Source organism: Mustela putorius, unplaced genomic scaffold (genome assembly GCF_011764305.1).
Source record: "Mustela putorius furo isolate JIRA1106 unplaced genomic scaffold, ASM1176430v1.1 tig00000785_pilon_pilon_pilon, whole genome shotgun sequence".
NCBI classification, from domain to species: domain Eukaryota; kingdom Metazoa; phylum Chordata; class Mammalia; order Carnivora; family Mustelidae; genus Mustela; species Mustela putorius.
Window position 1 is genome coordinate 3,925,650 of NW_025421480.1, and position 18,966 is coordinate 3,944,615.

Genomic DNA, 18,966 nt, shown 5'->3' on the forward strand with positions numbered 1-18,966 from the left:
TTTTAATTTAAATTTTAGTTAGTTAACACACAGTACAGTACTGTTTTCTGGAGTAGAATTCAGTGATTCATCACTTACATACAAACCTAGTGCTCATCACAGGTGCCCTCTGTAGTAGCCACCACCGGTCTAGCCCAGCTCCCCAGTCACCTACTTCCATAACCCTCAATTTGTTCTCTATCCTCAAGAGTCTCTAATGGCTTGTTTCCCTCATCCTTTTTTTTCTTTACCCCCTTCCTACATGTTTGGCTGCTTTTTCTTAAATTCCACATGAGGGAGGTCATACGGTATTATCTTACTCTGGCTGACTTAAATTAGTATAATATGCTCTAGCTCCATCCATGTCGTTGCAAATGGCAAGATTTCTTTCTTTTTGATGGCTGAGTAATATTCCTCTGTGTGTGTGTGTGTGTGTGTGTGTGTGTGTGTGTGTGTAGGCCAAAACTTCTTTATCCAGTCATCAGTTGACGGACATACAGTTGGGCTCTTTCTGTAGTTTTGCTGTTGTTGATAATGCTGTTTAAACATCGGAGTGCACGTACCCGTGTGAATCTGTGTTTTTGTTTTCTTTGGGTAGATACCTAGCTGCAGTTGCTAGGTCATAGGGTAGCTCTATTTGTAACTTTCTGAGGAATCTCCAAACTTTTCCAGAGTGGTTGCAACAATTTGCGTTCCCACTAACCGTGAAAGAGGGTTTCTTCTCCTGGTCCTTGCCACCACCTGTTGTTTCTTGTGTTGTTAATTGTAGCCATTCTGACATGTATGAGGTGGGATCTCATCATGATATTGATTTATATTTCCTTAATGAAGATCATATTGAACATCTCTTCATGGGTGTGTTAGTCATCTGCGGGTCTTCTTTGGAAAAAATGTCTTCATGTCTTCTGCCCTTTTCTTAACTGGATTATTTGTTTTTTGGATGTTGGGTTTGGTAAGCTCTTTATAGATTTCGGATACTAACCCTTTATCTGATATGTCATTGGCAAATTTCTCCCATTCTGTAGGCTAGATTTAGTTTTGTTAATTTTTCCTTTGGTGTGCAGAAGCTTTTTATTATGATGAAGTCTCAGTAATTCATTTTTGCTTCTGTTTTCCTTGTCTTTGGAGATGTGTCTAATAAGAAGTTGCTGCGGCCAAGGTCAAAGAGGTTGCTGCCTGTGTTCTCCTCTAGGGCTTTGATGGTTTCCTGTCTCACATTTAGGTCTTTCATCCATTTTGAATTTGTTTTTGTGTGTGGTATAAGAAAGTGGTTCAGTTTCATTCTTTTGCATGTTGCTGTCCAGTTGTTCTCAACACCATTTGTTGAAGAGACATTTTTCCATTGGACATTCTTTCCTGCTTTGTTGAAGATTAGTTGGCCATATAATTGTGGGCTCATTTCTGGGTTTTCTATCCTGTTCCATTGATCTATGTGTCTGTTTTTGTCCCAACCCATAGTGTCTCGAGGACTACAGCTTTGTAATAAAGCTTGAAATCCAGAATCATGATGCCTCCAGTTTTGATTTCTTTCTTCAGAATTGCTTTAGCTTTTGAGGTCTTTCTGGTTCCACACAAATTTTGGGATTGTTCTAGCTCTGTAAAAAATGATGATGTTATTTTCATAGGGATTGCATGAAATGTGTAGATTGCTTTGGGTAAGATAGACATTTTAACAACGCTTGTTCATCCAAACCAGGAGCATGGAATGTTTTTTCCATTCCTTTTTGTCCTCTTCCATTTCTTTCATAAGTGTTCTGTAGTTTTCAGAGTACAGATCTTTAACTTTACTAGTTAAGTTTATTCCCTAGGTATCTCTGGTTTTGGTGCAGTTGCACATGCGATTGGTTGCTTGATTTGTCTTTCGCTACTTCGTTATTGGTGTATTAAAATGCAACAAATTTTTTTAAAAAGGATTTTATTTATTTAATTGACAGACACAGATCACAAGCAGAGAGAGAGGAAGGGAAGCAGGCTCCCCACTGAGCAGAGAGCCCAATGCGGGCCTTGATCCCAGGACCCTGGGATCATGACCTGAGCTGGAGGCAGAGGCTTTAACCCACTGTGCCACCCAGGCGCCCCATAAATGCAACAGATTTTGCACGTTGGTTTTATATCCTGCAACTATGATGAATTCCTGTATCATCCTAGCAGTGTTTTGGTGGAGTCTTTCAAGTTTTCTACATTGAGTATCATGTCGTCTGCAGAAAGTGGAAGTCTGACGGCTTCCTTGCTAATTTGGATGCCTTTTGTTTCTTTTGTTGTCTGATTGCTGAGGCTAAGACTTCCAGTACTATGTTAAAAAGTAATGGTAAGAGTGGACATCCCTGTCTTGTTCCTGACCGAAGGGAAAAGGTTCTCAATTTTTCCCTTTCGAGTATGGTATTAGCTGTGGGTCTGCTGCCTGTGGCCTTTATGTGTTGGAGTATATTCCATCTGTCCCTACTTTGTGGAGTGTTTGTATCAAGTCAGGACGCTGTATTTTGTCAAGTGCTTTTACTGCCATCTGTTGACAGGATCACATGGTTCGTATCCTCTTTTCGTAGTGTGGTATCACATGCATTGATTTGCTAATATTGAACCAACCCCGCAGACCAGGAATAAATCCCACTTGATCGTGGTGAATAATTCTTTTAATGTCCTGTTTGATTCGATCTGCTAGTATTTTCTTGAGAATTTTTGCATTCATGTTTATCTGGAATATTGACCTATAATTCTCCTTTTTAGTGGGGTCTTTGTTTGATTTTGGAATCAAGGTAATGCTGGCTTCATAGCAGCTGTTAGGAGGTTTTCCTCCCACTTCTATGTTTTGGAACAGTTTGAGAAGAATAAGTGCCAACTCTTCCTTAAATGTCTGCTGGAATTCCCCTGGGAAGCCATCTGGTCCAGGACTTTTGTGTTTTGGGAGATTTCTGATGACTGATTGGATTTCTTTGCTGGTTATGGTTTTCTATTTCTTCCCGTTTCAGTTTTGATAATTTGTAGGTTACTAGGAATTTGTCCATTTCTTAAGGGATTGCTCAGTTGGCATATGAATTTTCATAATACTGTCTCACTGTTTGTATTTCCTCTCTCATTCGTGATTTTACTTATTTGGGTCCCTTCTATTTTCCTTTTGATACTTCTGGCTAGGTGTTTATCAGTTTTGTTAATTCTTTTGAAGATCCAGCTCTTAGTTTCATTAATGTGTTCTACTATTTTTGTTTGTTTTGTTTCTGTATCCTTTATTTCTGCTGTGATCTTATTTTCTTTCTTCTACTGGCTTTAGGCTTTATTCGTGCTTTCTTTTCTAGCTCCTTTAGGTGTAAAGCTAGGTTGTGTACTTGAGACTTTTCTTGTTTCTTGAGGAAGGCCTTTAGCGCAATATAGTTCCCTCTTAGGACTGCCTTTGCTGCATCCCAAATTTTTGGATTGTGATGTCTTCATTTTCATTTGTTTCCATATATATTTAAAAATTTCTTCAATTTCCTGGTTAATCCATTCATTCTTTAGTAGGATTTGTGGTTATTCCAATTTTTTTCTCATGGTTGACTTCATTTCATAGCGTTGTGGTCTGAAAATACGCATGTATGATTGTGACCTTTCTGTACTTGTTGAGGATTGATTTGTGACCCAGTATGTGATATTCTGGAAGATGTTCCATGTGCACTTGAAAAAAAAAATATGTATTCTGCTGCTTTAGGATGACATGTTCTGAATTTATCTGTTAAGTCACTCTGATCCAGTGTGTCATTCAAAGCCCTTGTTTCCTTGTTGATTTTCTACTTAGATGGTCTGTCTTTGTCTGTTAACGTCGCCTACTATTATTGTATTATTATGCATGAGTTTCTTTATGTTTATTATTAATTTATATATTTGAATGTTGTAAGTGGAGAACATAAATATTTACAATTCTTAGATCTTCTTGATGGATAAACCCCTTATTATGATATATTGCCCTTCTTCGTCTCTTGTTATAGTCTTTGGTCTAAAATCTAGTTTGTAGGGATGGTTGGGTGGCTCAGTCAGTTAAGCATCTGCCTTTGGCTCTGATCATGATCCTAGGGTTTTGGGATTGAGTCCCGCATTGGGCTCCTTGTTCAGCAGGGAGCCTTTGTCCTCTGCCTGCCCTTCCCTTTGCTTGTGCTCTGTCTCTCTCTGTCTCAAATAAATAAAAGTCTTCAAAAAAATAAAGTAAAATCTAACTTTTTGAGGAAACTCCATATTGTTTTTCAGTTTGCATTTCCACCAACAATGGAAGGGATCCTTTTTGTCCACATCCTTGTCACACCTGTTGTTTCTTGTGTTGTTTTTAGCTACTCTTACAGGAGTGAGGCGCTATCTCATTGTGGTTTTGATTTGTATTTTCCCTGAGGATCAGTAATGTTGAACATTTTTCCTGTGCCTATTGGTCATCTGTAGGTCTTTTTTTTGAAAAATGTCAGTTTATGTCTTCTGTCCATTTTTTTTATTGGATTGTATTTCTTCGTGTTGACTTCTATAAGTTCTTTCTATATTTTGGATTTGGGTGTTGACTTCTATAAGTTCTTCCTGTATTTTATTAGATATGTCATTTGCAAATATCTCCTCCCATTCTGTAGGTTGCCTTCTTGTTGAGCTGATTGTTTTCTTCCCTGTGCAGAAGTTTTTGTTTTGATGTAGTCCCAAGAGTTTATTTTTGATTTTGTTTCCCTTGTCTCAGGACACCTCTGTAACGGGAAATTGCTACAGCTAATGTCAACGAGGTTAGCACCAGTGTTCTTTACCAGGATTTTTATGTTTTCTGGTCTCACATGTAGGTCTTTAATCCACTTTGAATTTATTTTTGTGCATAGGCTAAGAAAGTGGTCAGGTTTCCTCCTTTTTCATGTTGTTCTCCAGTTTTCCCAATACCATTTGTCAAAGAGACAGTCTTTTTCCTGTGGGGTATTCTTTCCTGTTTTGTCAAACATCAATTGAACATATAATTGTGGGTTCACTTCTGGGTTTTCTGTTCTGTTCTATCTTTATAGGTGTCTATTTTTGCGCCAGTACCATACTGTTTTGATCACTACTGCTTTGTAATATATCTTGATGTCTGAACTTGTGATGCCTGCAGCTTTACTTTTCTTTTTCAAGACTGCTTTGGTTATTCAGGGTCTTTCTTGGTTCCATAGAAATTTTAGGGCTGTTCTAGCTCTGTAAAAATGCTGGCGGTATTTTGGTAGGGATCGCATTAAATGTGTAGATTGCTTTGGGTGGTGTAGACATTTTAATAATACTTGTTTTTCCAATTGATCAACATGGAATGTTTTTCCATAGCTAAGAAAATAACCCTTTATATTATCCTGAAACATTTTCAATGACTTCAACTCTTCTATAGATTGTCTTTTTGATGTTACCTTTATTATTCTTTTGTATTTGTCTTTTTTGTATACCCTTCTAGGTTTATAACTTCTGATTTAAATGCCAGCCAGGGATGCTTTGAGCAAGCACATTCACATGTTCTGTTTAGAGTTGATTAAGTGAGTGTAATATAATGTTAATTGTGTTAAGATTGTGGCAGAAATATAAGTGTGACAATGATGCAGTGATTTAAAGAAATCTGGAGTAAAGCATGTGCACTATGATTATAGCTACAGAAGACATTCAATATAGACAATAATATACCCAGGGCATGCTGTCATGTGTGCTACTGATGAGGTTTTATTTTTCTAATTTCTCCTACCCGAAAGCAATTCTATAGAGTTGTGTTATTGGCTTTTGTTGTTGTTGTGGTTTTATAATTAAATTGTTAATGCAAGCCAAAATATTAAGAGTACAATTTGGTCCACTGCCATAGATCTACATTTTTTTTCTGACAGTCATGAAATAAAAGTTCAGATGAGCTAAAATAGGCATATCAATGGATCTTTCATCATTCATCTACTGCTAATTATAATTTATTGCTGGCTTATTACAAAATTAATTACAATGATTAGTAAGAAAACAAAGATATCATTAAAAAAATTAGCTGCCAATGGAAAGAAAAAGAAAAAATGACAAAGAATAAAATGGAGCCAGGAAAGAGGCTGATAAGAAACACATATTCTGGAATTCTGAAACATGTGGCAAGTGGGCCATGTACTTAAGTTTTTTAATAGCCAAAACAATAAACAAATTTAGTTAACACAGTGGTCCATAAGATGGAAAAAGTACAAATAAACTCAAGATGCCATCTATATATTTAATTTTTTTGGCTAAGCTATAAAATTCTAAGATTTGGAATAAAATTATCTTCAGAACTCTCCTGTAGAAAATATTGTGTGATGGGATGAATATTTTCAGTTTTCTTCTTTTAATGGACATAGCAGTCTCTCTCAGTGTCACACCCATGCACAGCTTTCAGGTGAAGGAACACTTGAGGCCAGTATATCCAGGTATAGCTAAAAGGGCCCTTGGGTGGCTGGAGGTAGATTTTATCTATGCACTCAGTGGGGGAATATATTATATGTGAAGACATGGATGCGGGGCATACTTTGCTGCTGTTGTTGTTTTCCCCCTCAGTCAAGATTAAAAATACTTTTTATGAGGGCACCTGGGTGGCTCAGTGTGTTAAAGCCTTCTGCCTTCAGCTCGGTTCATGATCCCAGGGTCCTGGGATCGAGCCCCGCATCGGGCTCTCTGCTCAGTAGGAAGCCTGCTTCCCCCTCTCTCTCTGACTAATTGTGACTCCTCTCTCTCTCTGTCAAATAAATAAAAAATAGCTTTTTTTTAAAAAAAAGGAAAAAATATTATTTATGGGTAATTGACATAGAGTGTTGTAAAGTTTCAGATGCATAACACAGTTGGCTAAGTGGCTGACTCTGGATTTTGGCTCAGGCCATGATCTCAGGATCCTAGAAATGAGTGCCACATCTGGCTCCACGCTCAGCGGGGGTCTGCTTGAGCTTCTCTCTTTCTCCCCCTCTCCCCACTGTCGCTCTCTCTCCCTCTCTAAAATAAATAAATAAAATTGTACACACTGTTCACCACAATAAATATAGGTACCATCTGTCACTGTACAACGTTATCAGTATTATTGACTATAATTCCCTGTCCTGGGCTTTTCGTCTTCCTGATTTCCCAGTTTTGTAACTGGAGGTTAGTACCTCTTGAATCTCCTTCACCTATTTCTCCTATCCCTTCTGGCAACTACCAGTTCTCTGTATTTATGAGTCTGTATCTCTTGTTTATTCCTTCCTTCCTTCCTCTCTCTCTCTCTCTTTCTTAAGATTTTATTTATTTATTTGAGAGAACAAAAGTGAGAGAGATCACAGAGGGAAAAAGAGAGGTAGACTCGTCACTGAACAGGGAGCCCGATGTGGGGCCCTCTCCCAGGACCCGTAGGTCATAATCTGAGCTGAAACTTAACCGTATGAGCTAGCCAGGTGCCCCTCATGTTTGTTTTCTCATTTGTTTTTCTTTTTGGACTCCACGTATAAGTGAAATCATATAGTATTTGTTTTTCTCTGATTTATTTCACTTAGTGTAATAAGTCCATCTGTGTTACAGGTGACAAGATCCCATTCTTTTTCACGGCCGAGTAATAATCCAGCGTGTCTGTATGTGTGCGGCTGTGTGTGTGTGTGTGGGCACATGCCCCACACTTTCTTTATCTGTTCATCTGTTGATGGACTTTTCAGCTGTGTCCATATCTTGCCAATTGTAAATAATGTTGCAATGAACATAGGAACAGAGGACCCGAATAGACACTTTTCCAAAGAGACATAACAGATGGCCAGCAGAAAGAAATGATTCACAACATCATTAATCATCCCGGAAATGCAAGTCCAAACTACAGTGAGATAACACCCACATTGGTCCGAATGGCTAACAGCAAAAAGACAAGAAATAATAAATGTTGGAGAGGATGTGGAGAAAATGTTGCCCTTGTACACTGTGGTGGGGATGCAAGTTGATGCAACCATTGTCGAAAACCATGTGCAGTTTCCTCAAGAAATAAAAAATAGTATTACCATACAATCCAGTATTCCGCTGTGGGTATTTACGCAAGGAGAACTCAAACACTCATTTGAAAACATATATTCACCCTCGGTCAAACTTCTGATATTTGATGGGGGATTGTACTTCCTGGACTATCTGAGATACAATTCTATATTTTACCACTCAAATACGGATTTATTAGCCTGGTGGACACTTGAGCGTGGGCAGTGCCGAGAGTTTCTGAGGAAGTGAGGAACCCCAAAGATTTATTCTCACATGTATGGACATCCCATCTGATGAGTTACAGGAATACCAACGGGAAGGGCAATACTTCCTCTCAGAGAATAGTTTAGATTTACTTTAACATACAGATTAATGGACAATGAAATTTTCTTGCATAAAGCACTATCAGAAAAGTATTAACCTGACATTTTAAGGTGACAGCTAAATCCTCACTCTGACTTGAAAATCTCAGTGAAGCATTCTTAGACTGTCTAACTCTGACTATTATATTTTCCAGTGGGTTCTCTTAAAACAAACTATGGATTACAGCTCTGAGTTATGTTGGGGTTATTATTAAATATTTGCCAAGCGTAACTGTTCTTTCTTTTTTGAGATAGTGGGTTTATGGCCTATTTATGTCACTTTTAGTGTGTGATTTTAAATCTTCTGATCTGCCCATGCTGGAAAGCTTATATTTGTTTTCTTTAACAGGAAGAAATGATCCAGTTCAACAAAAGTCAAACAGATTTCAAGAATTTAAAGGAGTGGGAGCAGTGTCACGGGAACATAATCCTGTTTTAACCCAGATATAAAATTATGATTTGATTTGTCAAAAAAAATTTTTTTATTGCTCTTGACCCTTGTAGTTCCTTAATACTCATGGTGTGTCTGCTGTGTGTACAGAACAATATTCTGGGGGAAAGGGGGGTTACAGGATATGGTAGTTGGAGCGAGGGGCTAATAAGCCTATATGGGAAAATAACAAATATATTTCTGAAGTGTTAGAAAAAAATAACAACAGAAAAAAAGACATTCGTGGATGGTTGGGGAAAGACCACAGAGCAATCATTAATTAAATTCAAAATTTAGGAACAATCAGTGCAAATGCCAAGACAACTTTGGAGATCAGAGTTTGCTGAACGAGCTTCCCGTCATAAAGCAAAGATGTAGTGTGAGTTCTGTATCTTGATATGTACATATGATAACAATTTTGAATTCCTCTGAAAAGGACTTTTTAAATATAAGAAATGTCCTAATCAAACATAGACTTTAAAAAAATCAAAACAAGTAGTACTCATGATGTGTTATTTTTGAATAACAGCATGTCATTTTCATAGCTCTTTCCACATAGTATTTGCTCCGGCTTCATGCCAACCCTATAAAAAAGACTGAGGTAGGCATTTTTCCTGATTTACTGCTGAGAACATCAAGACCTCGTAAAGCTAGGAGATTTGTCTATGGTGCCGCACTGATAATATCTTAGGAGTTTCATCAACTCCCTGTTTTTCTTTATATTGCATAATTGCTGATAGGGTAGGTAGAACTGGTGACTTAATAGCTTTCTTTTCCATCTGATAGCCTCAAAGTACCTTTTCAGTACCCTGTTGAATAAATGAAGGAAAATAAGATTACCAGCTACGGCTGTGGCTCATATTGACAAGCCATCGTTTTATTTCTTTTGTGTCTGGTAATTCTGTTAATCCAGTAGACAAGTAGGGTTATCATCTCGAGTAGTCATCGCCCCGTCGTCAAGTGCTAGGGGAGATTTATAGGACCTGTGTACATACTTCATGTGCTAAAGGAGTTCTCGGTCCCTTTGGGGAAAGATCAGGTGCACTCAGGAAAGTGGTAAGCCACTGACCTGGCTAGCATACCATTACTCCTCAAAATGAGGGGTGGCAGATTCTGTATCAGTGTTCTGAGGCAGGAGTGGCCCAGGTGAGGTGGGACTTCAGCTAGACCTTCCCTGAGGGATTTGATTCCATGAGATGGCAGAACAGGGTAGGCATTGAGTGGAGTGAAACTTGACTGAGGGAACATGGAGAAATGAATTGGGAAGGGGGAGAAAGTCATATAGAAAAATTTAAATGATAAGTTGAAGAGTTGGCATCTGTAGGTGTTAAAAAGCCCTGAAAGAAATCTGTGTTTTGCTTAATTTCTCCATGCTTTGAAGGAGCAATTTTGAGTTGACCATTGTGGCATTGTGACATGCTATGGTCCTGGGGTATGGCTAAAAAAACCTAGAGGACCGACCGGAATTTATTGTTGTTGTTTTTTATTTGAGGTTTATAAAGTGCTTTTAGCATACTTTGTATTTTGGCAGATTGTGAAATGTGAAATGAAACTCTTTATCCCCTTGACTGTTGAGGACTTTTTTTATATGGCGCCAAATTTGAGGCTGAGGGTCTGTTGCTAAGATGGCGGAGCTCTCTAGGCAAGAGTTCCTTTGTCAGCCAGGGCGCAGCTTGCCTCCTGGGGAGGCGTTTGACTCCACTTTCCATGAAACATTCATGTGTCACAGACACAAAAGAGGCAGGAATCTGTGCCTGATGGTAGGCAACAAGCATGGAGACATTCTTCTGATGCGGTGGCTGGATGGTGTCCTGTCAGGGCACCAAGCCTTAACACCGTTCCTCACCCAAGTCTTACTCTGTTCCTGTGGGGATGAGGGTATCTTCTGGAATTTTTGCCAATCCTCATAAAGTGAATTACTATAGTTTCACCAGGGAGAGCTTATTTTTCACATCACTTTAATTAAACTACTAATTTCAGCAGTGAGAAGCTATTTCTGACATTCACTATGCTACATGGCGAAGCCTTTGGCATTGATCAAGTATGAATAGTTGAAGGAGGTATGGATAGCTGAAATGCTTGCCCAGCTCTGCAGTGTGACCCTTGCTTAATTATTTAATTATTTATTTATTTAAATTTATTTATTTGACAGACAGAGATCACAAGTAGGCAGAGAGGCAGGCAGAGAGAGAGAGGAAGAAGCAGGCTCCCCGCTGAGCAGAGAGCCCGATGCAGGGCTCGATCCCAGGACCCTGAGATCATGACCTGAGGCAAAGGCTTAACCCACTGAGCCACCCAGGCGCCCCGATCCTTTCTTATTGATACAAGCCAATCCCGGGAGTCTGAATGGTCAATCAGGGCCAATGTCCCTAATGGCAAAGCTTAAATCTACAGTATCTTACTATCTATGCTGAATGATAGTTTGTGAATTTCTTAGACTCATTTATTAAACACATGATGGAAATAGCAATGCTTGTCCTTGATTAACCCTGTTTAAACTAGAGCCTCAACATGGTGATTATGATATACATATAGATATTTTGTTTTGTTTTGTTTTTGATTTGTTCTCAACCTCTACCATACTGTTGTTTTCTTTGCTTTACTTTATGTGGATCAAAAACTGTGGGGAAATATTCTAAGTAAGGAAAGTGTCCCAAAGAGACTGGGGGCTTGGCTTGCACATACTGAGTGCATACGTCCTAAAATGGTTAAACACGTTATTCCGAAATCCTAAGGAGCAGTTTTCCAAGGTGCTCATACGCCTCAGAGTGGCCTCCTCTGTGAGATTCCCACTTTGCTCCCTGGCACTAGGTGTACTTTTGAGCCTTCTTCTCATTCCGTCCAGATTCTGTCAGTCTGCGACTGGGAAGCCCTTTCTTTGCCAGACGATCCCTGTCCAATTCTTTTATTCTTGGCAGGTTCATTTGCTTTTTCATGGTTTCAATCCTAACCAGTCCTCAGCCTGGACCCGAGATAAGTTGGTTTCCTAGGCTTTTTGTTGTTGAGGGCAGGGAAGCTGTTATTGTCTCCTAGTGCTCAAGTACGGCCTGTCCTTTGACTTTGCTACAACTGTTTACACCAACTTTAAAGGGACATGATATTCAAATGCCTTAAACATGCGAGTTCAGGGAGGGCTCTGATCGAATGTCTGGACTTCCTGCTCTTACGATTTCTGCAGCCTCACATGGCATCTCTACCACCAAAGAAAGATTTTGCTATGGAAAAGAAGTTGAGGGGCACCTGGGTGGCTCAGTCGTTAAGGGTCTGCCTTCGGCTCAGGTCATGATCCCAGGGTTCTGGGACCGAGCCCCACATTGGGCTCTGTGCTCTGCAGGAAACCTGCTTCTCCCTCTCTGACTCCCCCTGCTTGTGTTCCTTCCCTCTCTGTGTCTCTGTCATATAAAAAAATAAAATCTTTAAAAAAAAAAAAAAAAAAAGAAAAGTTGAGACAAGTATTGTCCTGAAAGTGAAATGACTTTATGAAAGAATGTTTATGAACCTACATCAGGTAGTTTGCAGTGCTGTTTTAATGTTTGATATATGTGTATATGCAATACTCCCACATATGTGTATGTATACATGTATGATAGATGTGTGTGTGTGTGCATTTATGTGATAGAAATGATGTTGTAGTGCAGTGATCCAAAAACTTTGTTTTTTTCATAACTGAATTAAAATAGCTTTACATTTATTTATGTGTTACTACAGCAAGATCAACTTTACACCTGGGCTGCGGTCAGCCAGCCCACTCACTCACTGGACTACACGGAAGGGCAGTTTCCCAGGCGAGCCTCCTCCGTTCGGCCACCATCGAAGCCTCCTGATGAAGAACACGGGCTGAAGGATGCTGAAACAGGTGCGACCCCGGGGGCAGTTTCTTGGGTTACGATCTGCAGCGGCCTCACGTACAACCGCCGGAGTCTCGTTACATTGAAAATTGTTAATGCTCCACCTTCAAGGCTGCTGAGTCAGAATTTTAGGGAAAGGGACACTGGAATTACCCAGTTATTATTGTGTAGATGCAAATTTGTGAACTGGTGCTTCAGGTGGCGAGCTCTACCCACTGCCCGAGATGAAGGGAGCCACGCACCTTGTGTGGACTGAGAACAACAAAAGGAAATTTCTGTCCGTTGCCTTCAAACGTGGTGTCCACCTTACTTCTCCACTCTCTTCCCGTACTGCGTTCCTTTTTTTTTTTTTTTTAAAGATTTTTTTTATTTAACTGAGACAGAGATCACAAGTAGGCAGAGAGGCAGGTGTTGGGGGAGGGAAGCAGACTCTCCGCTGAGCAGAGAGCCCGATGCGGGGCTCGATCCCAGGACCCTGAGATCACGATCTGAGCCGAAGACAGAGGCTTAACCCGCTGAGCCACCCAGGCGCCCCTCCTTGTGCTTTTCTTGATCCTCTTCTTTGTCTTCAGAGATGATGGGGACACAGAGATAAAAGTTTCATTGAACAGCATTTTAAGTCCTCTTTCCAAACCTGCACAGTGTTCAGGTGTAGTTATTCTTCTCTAAAAGTTTTCTTTTGGGTTGTTTTTCTCTTTGCATCTTTTGTTGTCTTCAAGTATTTTGCGTTATCGGCGGGGAAGATAGCGTGAGATTAATATCAGCTTTATATGAAGACTGGAAGTGGGAAAGCGCTTTGTGTTTGTCTAAGGAATTAAGAATCCTATTTGTGTAATCATGTTTTGTGAAATTGGGTTGTTTAATTCCTTTTTTAAAGAAGTTTTCCTGTTTGGTATAATAAATTCCTGACTTCTCAGTGGACTGACTCCGAAGTGGAGAGTGCATCAGAGAGCGCTATTGCTCTTCAGCAATGTACCTACCCTGCACCGAATTCTCCTCAATAGTAACACAAGTGTTAAGAGTTACGAATTTTTACTTTTTGGGGCACCTGGGTGGCTCAGTCGGTTAAGTGTCTGACTCTTGGTTTTGGCTCAGGTCCTCATCGACCCCCGAGTTGGACTCCACGCTCAGCAGAGAGTCTGAGGTCCTTTCTCTCCCTTTCCCTCTGCTCCTGCCCCCCACTGTCTCTCTCTCTCTCTCAAATAAGTTAATACATCTAAAAAAATTAAAATTTTTTTTCCTCATTGGTTTGTAGAGAGAAAGTCATTAATCTGGATTTGTAATAAAAGAGTATAAGATAAGAGCGTGGAGCTTTGTAAGGTCGGGTAAATTCCTTAATCCCTATACTCAGTTTCCTAACCTGTAGAATGTCGGTAAGAATAGCATCTACCGCATAGGGCTGTTTTGTGAAAATTATCTAAGTTAATGCATGTTCAAGCATAGAGTTAGCAATCAGAATGCAATGTCAGACTTAGTGTAATTGTTTGCTGTTGTTATTGTTATTATTATTCCTTGACATCTTTATTACTTCCTCATGAGTCCCCTTTAAAACCAGTAGTGACCTACAGCGTTAAGGATTTTATTCTAGGCCCCTTTCCAAAGTGAATGTAGTGTTCATAATCCCGTTTTTTTACTCCACTGTCTGAAGGGATGCTTATACCTTTCTTCTTTCTACTGAAGCCCAGAATGGGGGGCCCACACCCAACCGCATGTGTCCCCTTTTTACTGTCCGATGCTTCTGAAACACGGCTGAGTGTTCACTAGAGGGACTTCTACTCCCTGAAATGAACAACAAATGAGAGAGAAGAGTAGGAAACTTTGTCCCATGTAGGGCTCAGAATTTTTTGGAACATGGTACAGTTGATCAAGGGCCAAGGTCTAGGGTTCCTTAATGCTTATATCATCAGGGATGAAGGGGTTCTAACATGATAATACCTGAAAATAATCACATAAAAGCATAGCTTTAAAAAGAAAAACACAACTGAAAGTATTGCTTCTGTTAAGTGCACTGTGTTATTTGTGTTAAAAAATCACTTTAACTTCTTGCTAGGAAACAGCCAGGTGTAGATAGAAAAGAATCAACAGTTTCACTGAGCACTCTCTTAGCAGTCATCCTTGTCTTGTGTTTTACATCATGACTAGTGTCATATTTTCATTTTTTTTCTTTCCTGGTATGCCTTTCCCCACTTTTTCGAAATATGCACATTTTCCTCTAAAAATTTAAGGCTCTTTAAGAAAGTTTCAAAGTATATTATGGCTTTTGTATACTGGGGGAGGACTGGATGGAAAGCTATTGATAATCTAAATTTTAGTTTGGTTAAAGATGATAGTTGGAATTGATACGGGGAACTTTTTAACTTCATTTTCTCGTTATTTGGTGTAGCTTGAAAAATGCCAGATCAAGTAAGTTTTAAAATAGTAACTTGTATCCTTTTATAATATGCATTCTTGAAGGGGAGGATGGAGGTAAGTAGAAGATAATTTTGTGTAGTGACTTGTTTTTCTCCAGTTGATCTGTTAAAAACCTGAATGGCCATATAGCATTCTTTTGTCCAAATGATCTAATGGCACTTTCTTTTTAAAAAATTTTTAAATTTTTAAAAAATTTTAAATTTAATTTTTTCAGTGTTCCAAGATTCATTGTTTATGCACCACACCCAGTGCTCCATGCAATATGTCTAGTGGCACTTTCTCAACTTTTTCTGCTGTGACTCCATGGGCCATTCTCATTCTGAGGGCCATACCACTCTCTTGTACTCTGTCAGTCAGTGGTAAGTGAGAGGGTCAGTAATACAGCAAAAACCCTACATAGAATCTGCTACTTGAAAATATATATATTTGGTGAAACGTTGACAACATAATTATTAATAGTAATGAACAGTTTGCAGTACACTTAATGACTATGGCCATTCATTGCTGTGGAGTGACGCATTGGTTGAAACCAGTATTTGCAACATGTGGCCCCTTTCAATTTTAGTTTAAAATAAAAGGGTTCAATGACGTTTTTCTTTTTGAAGAAGAAGGATTTTCATTTACATCTTAGAAAACTGAAAACTTGCTTCTGTCTTGTGGCTCATTTTCATTACTGATCCCTAATTCACATGTCCAGCTAATGCAGATTTCTCATGCATCTGACTCCCATATTTTTGTAATTCCTTCTCTAAGAGAGGCTTTTCTCCACCTTTCATATAATGGCAAAAGAACCAGCCCTCCTCTATAAGGATTTGAGGTGAGGAGGTCAAGGAGAAGCCTTGGTGCCTCTCCCTGCCCCTGAGCAGAAGGGCTGCAGATTCTTGGGAATCTTTTGCAGTCCGCATTGTCTCCACAGAAAAGCCCGAGGTGTGAAAATTCACCTTTTGAAGCTACAGAATGCCTCCTGGAAGGATAAGGCTAGTTGGAAAAGAAATCAGGAAGGAACGTTCTGCAAGATTTGGTGGTAGAAACATGGATAAGAAAGAAATACCTTTCCATGTATCTTGTTTCCTCTTTATCTTTTCTCTCTTCATTTTTCTTTACTTATATGATGCAACACCCTCTGTGTTTCTTTTTTTCGAGTCCCATGGCATTTTATTCTTATCTGTATCATTCATATTACTTATGCATTATAATTTTTCTGTTTGTACATATCTGTCTTCCTTGGAGACTCCCCACATTTCAAGACCTCTGGGCACACAGTATATGTTTAAATATTTAAGCCAGTAAATTGAGATCTTTTGTTGAAAAAGATCTGAATGAATATCTACTTGGCACATTCATGGAAGCATTTGAGGGAGAGTTTTGTGTGTGCTGAAACAGCCCATGGACCATTTTCTAGGCTCAGTACCAAGTTTCAAAAGCTATTCGCTGATTCACAGAAATCAAAGAGATAATTAACTCCAGTTTTCAAATTTATGAAGACTAGGGAGGGTGTCTAGATGTGTATGGGGAATCGATCGTTCTTACTGTGTTTTAGAAACATCAAGCTCCTTATCTTTCTCTGAAAATGTAAATGGCCAAGAGGAGTGCCTTTAGGAAGGCAATCTGGGGACAGAAAGTCTGGAAGGAAACTATGTGCAAGGAGAGTTGATAGAAACGTGGCAGAGACTTTTTATATAGAAATGCTATAAGTCGTGCTTACAGCTGGCTGAAAGCAGTGCGACCCATCTTAGCTCCAGAAAAGATTTGAGCAGCTTATAAATATCTAAGCTCTACAAAAGAATTACAATGGAAATTAGGTTGAAGGAATTTAGGATGGTGCAATAAAATGAAGCCAGGGCAAGGTTGCACGCAAATGTATCACAGAAGCGCTTGGAATTTGCAAAGGTAGGTGGAGATTTTTCCGGTTTAAAGCAAAGTGGGAAGTGGGGACAATTCTATAATCATCCCCTGTGTCCATGAGGTTAAAAACAGTAACGTCTCAGAGACATACTTTTCTGGCCTTCTATATAAAAAGTAAGTGTTTCTGATGGTTCCTCGTCAGATTCTGTGTGGTACAATGCAAACAGTATGATCAGCTCATTTCCAGGAGTAGCAGTCTGGATGCTTTAGCAAGTGTTCAGTTGGGATAATGAAGAAATTCTGTAAGGAACCCAGGAAGGGTAGATAGTGTTCTGTTTCTCCGCTTCCCACTTGATCAAGGGATGAAATGTGCTGCAAGAGGCTGGAAGATTGACCCTGTCTCCTTCTCCTATAGGTAATTCTTCCTCCTCCTCCTGTTCTTCTCCTCCTTCTTTTTTTTTTTTGTGATTTTGGCTTGCATTTCTCTCTCATATATGCAAGTTCAGTCTTGTGTATCAATATCCTTTGCTGACAACGAGGGGCATATCCCTACGGTGAGATCATCAAATAAGCAGACCATAGGGTGGGGCCCTTTTAGGAGAATCACATGTTTAGCTCCATCTTCATTTATGGAAGGACATGGCATACCAGAATTAAAAACATCGCCCGTTTATTAGGCCGCTAACCATAAGTCATACTATTTAAATAAAGTTGAATAAGTTCTTTCTCAATTAAATTGACTAGACTTGAATCAAATTGATGTATATACCATTAAAGAAACTTTTTAAATTATCTTCCGTAAGTGCCTTTTTACTTACAGTGTCAAACTGTCTCGAGACTGCTTAATTCATTTTTAGAAGGCATACTTTAAATGCTTTAAAAGGATGATTTAATTTATTTTCCATTCACAGCAGAGAGGTATATCTTATTTTTCTCTGTAAATGTAAAACTCATCCGATGTGTTTTGTTTTACAAGTCATAGGCGTATTTTGTGATGATACAGAGATAATTTCTGAAACATGTTTGGAATTGTGGGGAGCCCAGAATTTTAGATTATCGCTTATTTAGAACACTTAAAAGTTTTGCCAGAAATGTTCTTTCTCCTACTTTGCTTCACAGTGATGTTGTTGTTGTGTTGTTTTTTTTTTTTTTTTAAACAGTCTAATTTCTGAATTCTTAAAAAGGGTCAGAGAAGAAATTGGCAGTTTTAAATGTACCTTTGAGAGGCTCTCACTGGGTCACTCATTAAAAACAACCATCCTGGTTGATGAATATGTAATGGGAACTGTCAGTTCCAGAGCTGAGTGGAAGGCCATTCCCGAAAGCCCCGGGATACTGGAAGAGGAGGGTGTTGGCGACAAGTCAGCCGTTTGTCCCTGAGGTGATCATTCTAAGAATGTTAGAACTAAGTGGATTTCTCAGATTCACTTGCCCCAGGACCCTAGCCTTGAGCAGACACTCAGAAACCAGCTTACTTATCATTCGCTGCAAGCATGTCCTTGTCCCTCTACTCCCGCGACTCTGTCCTATCTCCGGCTTCTCTGGATTCTCTCCTTCCTGTGCTGCCTTTGTTTTTTCTCTTTCTTACTTGCCTTCTCCTTAACTTTTATTTTTCTTTTCTCTTCATTTAACCTTTTGTTTTGCGCTCTGGTTATTCTGTACTTTTTCATCGTAAAATCCTGACACTCTAGAACTCGTGTGCTTCAGTGCATGATTTGGAAGAGAGCATTTTGCCATAAACTTCTCTCAGATGTTGGAAGACGCAGATTCAGAGAACCGAGTATAGTGGGAGATGCGGTTGGGGGCATGAATGCAACTCAGTCACGGTGGGATTCGATGGAGGGAAAGGAGAGGTTTGGGAGAAGGAGGATTCAGAAGAGTGACCGAGTGTCTGCCTAGTTGGTTGTTGTTGTAAACTTGATGCATTCTTTGCCATCAGACCCCAGAGGTCTGCTTTTTTGGACAGGTCACCAGGCCTAGGGCTATCGGGGAAGCCCTAGGAAACGCTGGGTGTATTTCTAATGCAAAGAACTCACGCATTCCCTCCCAAGATTCTTTGGGTTCGCCCTGCACTACCCAAATAGAAAGAAGAGGGAGAAAAGTGTTCCCCATCAAAACAAAGCTGCAGGCCCTTATCTAGAGCCTGTTGTGTCTGGGGATGCGGAGG

At 39.5% G+C, this 18,966-nt stretch overlaps 1 protein-coding gene across 1 annotated transcript in view; it reads left to right on the forward strand.

Moving 5' to 3' along the window:
• Positions 1 to 18,966, forward strand: part of FMN2 (formin 2) — a 372,598-nt gene that overhangs the window by 72,012 nt on the left and 281,620 nt on the right. The window contains 1 exon segment of the mRNA XM_045084643.1: positions 12,403 to 12,550. Within this exon segment, the coding sequence (XP_044940578.1) occupies positions 12,403 to 12,550 (148 nt within the window).